The 9,987-nt window shown below is 45.7% G+C and overlaps 1 protein-coding gene and 1 pseudogene across 1 annotated transcript; both read left to right on the top strand.

Moving 5' to 3' along the window:
• The first annotated feature begins 1,678 nt into the window (after positions 1 to 1,678).
• On the top strand, positions 1,679 to 4,455 carry LOC115332323 (annotated as a pseudogene).
• Positions 4,456 to 6,655: 2,200 nt separating this feature from the next.
• Positions 6,656 to 9,764, top strand: LOC120841116 (putative nuclease HARBI1). The gene is made up of 3 exons (XM_040211956.1): positions 6,656 to 6,694; positions 8,718 to 8,932; positions 9,443 to 9,764. The coding sequence occupies exons 1-3, from the start codon at positions 6,656 to 6,658 to the stop codon at positions 9,762 to 9,764; spliced, it is 576 nt and encodes a 191-aa protein (XP_040067890.1).
• The last annotated feature ends 223 nt before the right edge of the window (positions 9,765 to 9,987 follow it).

Here is a 9,987-nt window from a genome sequence, read left to right as displayed (position 1 = left end):
AACCACTTGTCGGATTTAAATTATATTTACACTGCTTTTTTCTGTTGATGTTGAGAACATTTCTGCCAATTTTTGTTAACCTGGGTGAAGTAGAAAAAAGATTGCAAACGTTCAAAGACGAAAGTGGGTGTGTCTGCTTAGGAAAACTATCGTTTTTAAATTACTTATAAATTTGTTGTTTTCGTGTGTTACATTGCATTAGGACAGTTCAAAGCAGATAACTATGGAGCTATATTTCTATGTTATACCATCTTTCATGACAGAAAAGCCAGAGAAATACAAGTACTGTTTTTTAGATTTCCATCCTTTGTCCAAAAGTTTAGTTCTTGAGCATGAAAAATGACAAAAATAAAAAATACAAGCTCATAGTTATCTTCCCCTTAAAATTTCACCCCAGAAAAACTCATAAAAATGAATCCAAGTTGCGTAATAACAAAACGATAGTTTTCCTAAAGTGAAATTTATGCCAAAAAGTGGAATGGAGAAAAATGCGTTCCAAGTGCTCCAACCTCTACCTTTTCTTTAGCATCGGAGGACCGAAAATAATTTATAAAAAATTAACTATGCAGTGTAAACTAATGAAACGTTCTGGGAATACTCTCTAGATGTTGGTGGATGTAAATATGACATTTTTCAAAATCAACTTTTTTTGCAGAAATTGTTTTTTCTGGGTAGTGTCCCCCCTTAACAGCCAATGAAAGCGAACTGCCCCTCCGCCGTTGTTTTGAACCGTGCTTAGCGCCTACTCCTCAACCTCCTTCCCTCCCTCTCTATTACCGATGTTACTCTCCTTATTAGCTCACATGGTCGCGCAGGTGCTCAGCAGCTCTGGGGGGTTTGCATATACAGGCTGTTGCCTGTTAAATGCACTTGAAGCTCTTGCTATCATGTAGCAAAGGCGTAACCAGGATTTTCTTTCAAGGGTGCCCGCATAGGTCAAAAGGCCCTGGGTAGAACAGGAGAAAAAGGGGGTACCTGCAAAACTGAAAAATTGCCTGCAATATTGCCTTCGGGTGCGCAAAGTAACCCGAAATAAGGAAAATTAGGGATGTTAATGCAAGCACCCCCCCCCCCTTCCCCCCTGGATATGTGCGTGTTATGTAGTATGATATGGAAGCCATTCCACAGGACAGTAAGGCATGGTCCATGACAGTCGTCTGCTGCTGCCAAGTACGGACCAACCGGACAGTGTCTTGGACATCATTTCACTCGGTCAACTCTATGTAACAACGAGCTTCCGATAAGCCTCGGAGAAGCAGCGAACGCTCCATTAGGAGAAGCTAGGTCTCCTAAGGAAACGTTGGCTGCCGCTCCGAGGAGACTTATCAAACACTCTTTTTTACGTTCTTCCTATCAGCTTTGACCTGCTCGTGTTTTGTTTGGGTCAGCTGCCATCGAAGCCCCAGCACCAGGATTCTGAAAAATCAATGCTATGGGAATATCACCTATTTCGGCCACTGGTCATTTTTGAATATTACTTAGAAGCACGAGCTTGATATATATGGTACTAACACTTATTGTAAAATACCGGGCAAGCGCCTACTCAAACTTTGGAGATAATTGCAAAAAAATGAGGGATGGGCACTTTTCCGGTCATCAATTTTACATATAAATGTACTGTGCATATTTTCTCAGATCTTACAGGTTTGGGAATGGGCGCTTAATGTGGAATGGGCGGATGTGCAGTATTTTACGGTAAAAGAAATACTTCATGAGCAACTAAAACTACTATTATGATATTAATTCACGAACGCATTATTTGCAACTTTATCTGATAATGAACTTGAATTCATTTAGAGCAACAAAAGTTGACAGCGCAGCATTTGTCAAGGGCAGCGCTAAGCCGGACATTCAAAACCTGGTAGTAGTTGATGCGTGCCTTAAGCACTCATACCACGAGGCGAGTGAAGTTATGTTTAGGCACTACCCAGAAAATCGCCGCCTGACTGCCGAGGAAGCACTTCTTGCCACAGAACCAGTGAATGAGCTTAAATCAAACCCATCATATCTGCAAGGTTTCCTCAAAAGCAAGACTGGAAAACCACTGACAGCAAAAGACATTTGTGCTGTCATCGCCTGCCTGTGTTTGGCGTGTGGCGTCACGACAGATAGCTGGGCGACAACTTCGTCCGTCGAGCGACATTACCACGTGATGTTCCCCAAGTGTATATTAGCGAGTTTTAGTAGAGCGTTTTCATTTCCCCCTCCACTCCGAGCACGTCAAACTGCGCATGAGCGGCCCGCTATGCAGGGATGCAGAGCGGAACTTCCAAGACGATTACACCGTTTTCCGCACAGCACATACCGCAGCTAGAGCGTACAGAACAGCGACACTACGCAGCCCCGAACGACAAAACATTTCAATGCAAATACTCGGGTTTATTTTTTTTTTTTTTTTTTGTATGCAAAGCTGTTTTTATACATATAAATGTGCATCTATTGTAATCAGAAATTATATTTAGAAAAAAGCGAGTTAGAAAACCTGAGATAGCTGGCCAGGTATGATGCTTCCATAGGCAAGGCAAGCCGAAGCTGGTCGCTGCCACGCTTGTTGTCTTGCTTTGTTCCTCCTCCGCATCGTCGCGAGTATCACGTACAAAGCACCAAAGAGATGAAGCAGCAAAGTTTGTTGCAGAGAAGACTTCTGCTGTCCCAGTTAAAATGGCGAGTAGTAGAAGATTTGGTTTGTTTGAGAAATGCGAAGAAGTGCCATGATTTTCGACCAAGGCACAGGCCTGCTTGACATCTTCCACATGTTCCTCCTCGTCTCCACATGGGAGACGAGGATTTTCAAAGGCAATTCCGCTTTGAGAAAGCAGACCTGGGTGCCCCTCTGTCGACGCTGGAGGTGCCCGAGTCTTTCACCTCAGCGCAAGGTGTTGTTGTGCCGAGTGATGAAGCACTCTGCATTATGCTGCGGCATCTGGCCTACCCCAAATGAACTCTTGCCTTTTGCGTCGTCCTTCCCGTTTGCGCCGTCCTTCAGGCGACACAAAAGGGTTTACAGCTCAAACCTCGCGGAGAAGGCAGAAGTCTTCATGAACCATGAACCACGTCCGAGGGTTGCCGGCATGGTCCGTCGTTTCGCAGGCGCATCAGACGCCGCCTGTCTCAGGGGGAGCAAGAAGCCAAATGTTGAGCAACGTGCCGAATGAGCAAAGAAATCTTCCAAAAACACCCCCCCACCCCAACGGCGGCAACTCTTGGAACAAGTGCATCCAATGAGATGAAGCTTCTTTTCATTCAAACTAAACTACCATGATGGCACAGTTCTACAAGAAGTTTCCCAAAGTGTTCCTCCTGCATGGCACCTACAGGACCAACAACTTGAAAATGGCTCTTTGTTTTCATGGCGGTCGGTAGAAATGGGCGTAGCCAAGTTGTCGCTTACTGGTTTGTTAGCAGCGAGGGTCTTGTCCACATGGACACCATGATGAGGACCTTTGTTGGCCTCCAAGGAGTGCAGAAGACAAAGTGTCATCATGAACAAAGATTTCAAAGAAATCGGAGCCATCCGTGACAACTTCTCACCAGACACTGTGTTTCAGCTGTACGAGTTTCATGTCAAGAAGGCATTAAAAAGGGTGTTGCCAGCAGCGAGATGGACGAAAAGATGCTCAACAGTCCTTTGGAGCGGATGGTTCATGCTCCAAATGAAGAGGCATACCAAGACCTCAAAGTAGAACTAGACCGCACGACCAGCAAAAGCTTTAAAGATTACTTTAATAAGGACTGGGATGGCATCCAAGACATGTGGGTACGTTATCTTTGCAACAGGCACTTCAACCTCGGCAACAACACCACAAACCGAGTGAAATGTGACAATTCAAAGCTGAAGGAAAACTTGAAAGCAAATGAGAAACTCCAGGCAACTCTGAAGTCTATGCTGAAGCTCCACGGCATCATAAATCATTCAAGCAGAGCACAGGCATGCCCTCAATGCCACCACACCACTGTTCATGAACAGGAGTAGATCGTCTAATTCAGTAATGTTCTTCACTGTTGACGCCATTGGCTATGCAAAGAGGAAACAAACAAGATGGCTAGAGCATCCATTGTAAATGACGCAGAGAACTACATCACAACTCAGAGAGGCAATTATAAGATACTTTACACTTCGGCAAGCAGCATGTGCAGAACTTTTACTACAATGGAAGCAATATGCCGCCATATCATTCTCGGATCATGGCAAGCAGGACATGCAATTGACGTTGCTACTGCAACACATACTCGAGGTGGAAGAAAGCGTTGCAGTGATGCCTTTCTGCAGAAATTAGCAACCAGGGAGCACCACAGCTTCAGTGCACGCAGCTGAAAGAATTGTATGACAGTACTGCCTCAAGAGGAGTCAAGTACAATCATGCTCTTTGTCTGCTCAAGGACATTGGGGACCTGGTCTCGGACATTATTCGAGTCGATGAGTTCGTAGCGAAGGGGGAAGTTGTGTCCCTGTAACACGAGGTACCGAAACTCAAGGCTGGTGCCGTTCCTGGGATTTTTAAAGGCCTCCCGGCTTACTTATCGAAGCCGAAATCACACTCTTAGCCGCTGACACCAAGACCACCAGTGAAGCGACATTGTGTCTTGTCACCTGATCGTGTGGGAGCAGAAAGTGTCAACATATAGTGTGCCAACATCTCTGACTCAGAGGAGGTACTATCCATCCCTTATCCCAAACTCGGAGAAGGTCATACATTACTTACTACAGAACACATCTACAGTAGGCTTCGGACTTCCCCTTGATGACAAGATCTATTTTATTCTATTTCACATACAAAATTGTTTACAGCTGTCAATGAGTGTATTGAGGGCAATGAAATTACGATCTTTCAAAACAAATCTGGAATTCAGCTGGAATTTTTTTTAGAACTTTTGCGATTCTATCTTTCTGCCACCGTTGTCAAGTACAAAGATAGGCATTACCTACAAAAAAAAAAGGAATATGCATTGGGTCATGCGTGGCGCCAATCCTCTTTGATATTTTTCTTTCCTAGTGTGATTGGGCAATAGCTAATGAACTTACCATCAGACAAGCATCTCATATTTTTAGGCATGTGGATGACTCCCTGGTGCTTCTTTCACAAAGACCTATAAATAATGAAAAACAAATGATCGACAACATATGATCCATCTTCTTGGAAGAGGGACAGGGGCTTAAGTTCACTCATGAGTAACCTATAAATTCCATCCTTCAATTTTTATATCTCCAACTGGTGTTCCGTGACAACCACACTTGCTGGAAGTACTTCCCAAGATCCCAAAAAAAGGCCCGCGGCAAAATGGCTCGGCACATTCTAAGATCGTAAAAAGAGGAATTGTGAAAAATACCATCAGTGCAGCTTTAAAGAAGTCTTTTGGACACTCAGCGGGAGAGAGTTTTCGTCCTCACGTACAGCCTCTTGAAGCATCTCAATACCCGAGTTCAATTTTGTTCGACGTCGCCGAGCTTATGATCACTTCCAGAGAAAGACAAGACAGCACAAGAGACAAGAACCACAGGCCAGCAGAGATACCATACATCCATTGAATATCTTGCAACCTAAGGATTGTATCTAGGTATCAAATCAAGGCTGTACTTTCTGCACCGGACAAACTAAAGTGGTTGTGTCCAAGGATTAACAAACACCAGATACAGCAAGCTGAGTGTAATGGTAAACATCAAGAGAAATATGTCTAGTGCCAGTGTGGAGTGGTGTACAAGATACCGTTTACCTGCCGAAAAGTGTATGTGGGCCAATCGGGACGATATGTCAATGACTGCCTAAGAGAACACGCTCTACCTCAGAAGTATTCGCCAGCGAGCCATATAGCCACACATGTAAGGGATAGCAAATGCTCCGCAATTTATAGCAGCGCCAGGATCTTGAAACGTTTCGTGACTAAGGGAGCTCACGAGCTCCCTTAGTCACACAGGCTCCAGTGGGGATGTCTGTGTCAGCGCAACATCAACAGCCATGACTTACAAAGAATTCAATTACCTGAGTCTCATGCCATGAGGAACTGCAAACTCCTATGTCCTTTTAGTTCACACTCTTCCCAAGCTTCACCTTTGTCTATTTTCATCAGCATCTCTGTTTTCGTGCCTTTTTCTTTTTCAAAAAGAATAATTTGATTATTTTTTATATAATTTTGAGAATGCATTATTAAAAACTAAGTACAGTACACTCAGTAATTTCTTCTTTTAATGGTGTAAATGAAATTTACTTATAACAAATGCTTTTGTAATTTTTTTTTTCCTTTGCATTTTGATAACATTTTGAACATCTTTCTTCTTCTCTTTAGGGAGTATTAAATGACAGTTGTGAGTTATCGCTCTTTCCTGTCTCCCTCGTTCTTCCTTCCGCATCGTTTCGCACTTTAATATTTTAATATCCTGGACAGTGCATGCATTTGCACTGCAAGCACAAGCACACAATATTTTTTAAGAAGTTAGTCCTAAAACCCGCAAGCGGTGCCACACGCAGCTTTCCCCGAGCTACCTAAAGCTCGGGTGAAGGTCCAGGAACTTGGCGTAGCTCGTCCCCAACGTGGAGTAAGTAGGCATGCACAGACTCGTCGTGTGCGAGTTACAGATGTAAGTACTTCATACGTACCGCTCTTAGCTGTCCAGTTCTCAAAAAATGAATATCCCTGACTTTAAGCACATTTACGAGGGATGACTGTCGTGCTGCCGGGTCGAGTACTTTGTGCAAAGGTAAGCAAGAGATTACGGGTCGCGTGTTGTGTAGTCGCGCGCTGCATGACCATACATGAGAGGTGTTTTTACTCGTAACTGGTACCAACTCTGCTGGCATGTTTGGTAAAGCATATGTTAAAGTTGCAGTCCGGAGCAAGAGTAAGAAGATATGAAAGCAGCATGCACGTGGCATGGGCCGGCCTGAACACCGTCTTTCAGCGCAGCCGCTGCCGCTTCAAATAAAGCAATGCAGTTATAACTCTGCAGTAGGGTGGTGGTGAGCTCGCTGCTTTTTCAGGCAACTACACAAGCAGCATGCTAAAAAAGAATGGTCCCCTTTCCCTTTATTTTTCTTCGATCTCGGATTTCGTAAAGGTAAACAAACGTCGCGACAATACCTTCAAAAGGGGCATCCCTTCGTCGACACCGCTGGTTCCTTTCTTGAAATTTAGTCTAATAGATAAGGCATGTTTTAGTTATTAGGACCCTGTTAATCTCATTGTTTCTGTTGTTTTCTCTCTTACGGGCCCCTGCATATATGTCTAGCCTTGCGAGCCACCCAGAGTACTACTACTGTCACAGATAAAGATTATTATTGATTGCCTTAGTGGCATTTCAATTTACCCTGGTCATATCCGTGACTTACCCCCGAATTCATAGATGTGACTTGCTCTGAAGTCGAGTTTCAACTTGCTCAAGTCCGTCTTGCGACGAGCAAGCGCGCTTCATAAACGCACCTTAACTTGAACCGATCTTGAACGAAGCTTGAAGCGAACTTGAAGTGCCCAAATTTCAAGACTGGGTTGGACCTATCTTGAACGCGACTTCGTAGTCGTTTCAACATGGCGGCTTGGCGAAGCGACGTCGCCGAGAGCATCTCCGCCTTCGAATTCGCAACTCGCGCGTGCGATATCGTCTTTGGGGACGAGTTTCCTTTGCCACGAGTCCCGCGATCATCAATTCGGGATAGGGAGAATCCAACCGAGCGCTACAACGACGGGCAGTTCCTGGCGCGGTACCGCTTTAAGAAGGGAACCGTGCGAGAGCTGCTCGGGATGCTGCCGCTACAAACGAGCACCGACTGCAGGGGCCTTCCGCTGACCCCCATGCTGCAACTGCTGGTCACACTGCGGTTTTATGGTGCCGGGACCTTCCAGGTTGTGACTGGGGACCTCGTGAACGTGTCCCAACCGACAGTGTGCCGCGCGGTCGGAGTAGTTACGCAGCTGATCGCGAGGCACCTGTTCCGGGACCTCGTTCACTTCCCCAGCGCCGCCCAATTCAACACGGTGATGCTCGATTTCTTCGCACTTGCGAAATTCCCCGGCGTCACCGGGTGCATCGACTGCACCCACGTGCGAATCAAGAGCCCCGGCGGCGACGACGCGGAGGTGCTCCGCAACCGCAAGGAAGTTTTCTCAATCAACGTCCAGGTAACGAGTACAGAGTTCGCGGTTTACCGAATTTAGAGTTTAAAGAGCAACGCTTGCGCGATCGCGAGATGTCATTCATTGGAGTATGCGCTCATGTTCGACTCCATGAAATTTGGAAATTCTGCCCCAAGCATTGTAGTCAAAGCCCTCTCCGTCTTTGCTTCGCTATATGCAGTGGTTGAACTGCTACGCCAAACTGAGCCAGAACGAATAACCTGCTACATGTTGCTCTAAAGCGTCTGGCACATCACATGGTTGCCAATGCCACTGAAAATTAAGAAAGTACAGTTTTTTTCCCCTTGATGCTATGTGCAAAAGTAGGGCTGCACGAATTCTATGTGCAAAAAGTAGGGCTGCACAAATATTCTAATTTTCTAATAGTAGTTTCAAATAATACGTTATTTGATATTCGCTTCCAAATGAACTGCAATATTCATACTTTTCGAAGCTTGCAATGTTCATATTGACATTGTCAGAACACATCACTTGAGCAGTTTTTGTAATGAAAATATTTGTCGAGTATTACGACAGCTTCATTCGATGGGACCATTGCCACTAATTTTTCTTACTCATGTCTCCATGTTTATTTCAACGCAATCTACTTGCAGGCTGTCACCGGCCCCCAGCTGCAATTTTACGATGTGGTTGTGAGCTGGCCCGGGTCGGTCCACGACAGCCAGATATTTGACAACTCCCGTGTGCGGGTGCTGTACGAGGAACGCCGAGTACCAGGGGTGCTGCTTGGGGACATGGGCTACGCCTGCTTCCCTTTCCTGATGACCCCCCTGGCAGATCCCCGTCCAGCCAACACACCACGAGGCAGGCAAGTAAATCCTACAAGTGCCTGAGCAAATGTAGGGCTATGTGAGGAGACAAGGAAAACATTATATACAAACGTGCAACAGTAGTAAGACTACTGAACTTGTGCGCTAGTTGCGATGGTTAAATAATGTACGAACAAAATAATTAAGATACTGGGTGTGGCAACATTAGCCCCACAAATATCTGCCCTTATTGAGGATTATAGTCACAGACACGGTGAGAACTGCAGGGGGTCTTTCTGCCCTGCCTCCAGAGCACGCTCAATGCCTTCTGGCATGCTTTGGCTGCACATGCACGCACGAGGTGCACAAGATGCCAATGTGTTACCGAATGTATGATGCTGATGCTGGAGGCGGGACAAGTGAAGCTTCTCCTGTTTGTCATTGTCTGCGGCTAGTGCATTGTGGTGAAGCATTTTGAAATCGACCTACTCGGGAGAAAGATATGAAGGGGATCTACAGGCAATATTATAATTTAATTAGCCAATCATGATATTCCCTCACACAATCAGGTACCAGAAGGCCCACATCAAAACGAAAAACTCTGTCGAAAGGGCCTTTGGCATCTGGAAGCGGCGCTTCCCCTGCCTCGACATGAGGCTGCAACATAAGCCACGTCGGGCCGTGCAGATTATCACAACCTGCGCTGCACTCCACAACCTGGCCTGCCTGAGGAAGGACCCACAGCCTCCAGCTCCGCCAGCTGTGCCTAGGGCACGCAGACCCAGGAGGAGGGCCACACGGCCAGTCCACCTGCCACCCGTGGACACCGTGGAGGACTCCCTCACGGGCATACAGAAACGGGAGCATATCATCGAAAGAAGCTTCAAGTAGAAACTTCTTTCGAAGTGGAAGCTCCCTTCTGCAATGACTGATCGAGCTTTGCCTTAAAGGGGCGGTGGAATAATATTCAGTTATAATGTTTTTCACTTTACACAAGCTTACTGGCACTAGAGGAACCCTAGTATACTGTAAAACCCTTTATTTTCGCGGCCCCTATTTTTCGCGAATCGGTCACAGGTGACATAATCGCGACCACTAAATTTCGCGAATTCCA

Source organism: Ixodes scapularis, unplaced genomic scaffold (genome assembly GCF_016920785.2).
Source record: "Ixodes scapularis isolate PalLabHiFi unplaced genomic scaffold, ASM1692078v2 PGA_scaffold5__190_contigs__length_132052651, whole genome shotgun sequence".
NCBI lineage: Eukaryota > Metazoa > Arthropoda > Arachnida > Ixodida > Ixodidae > Ixodes > Ixodes scapularis.
This window is presented reverse-complemented; position numbering and strand designations above follow the sequence as displayed.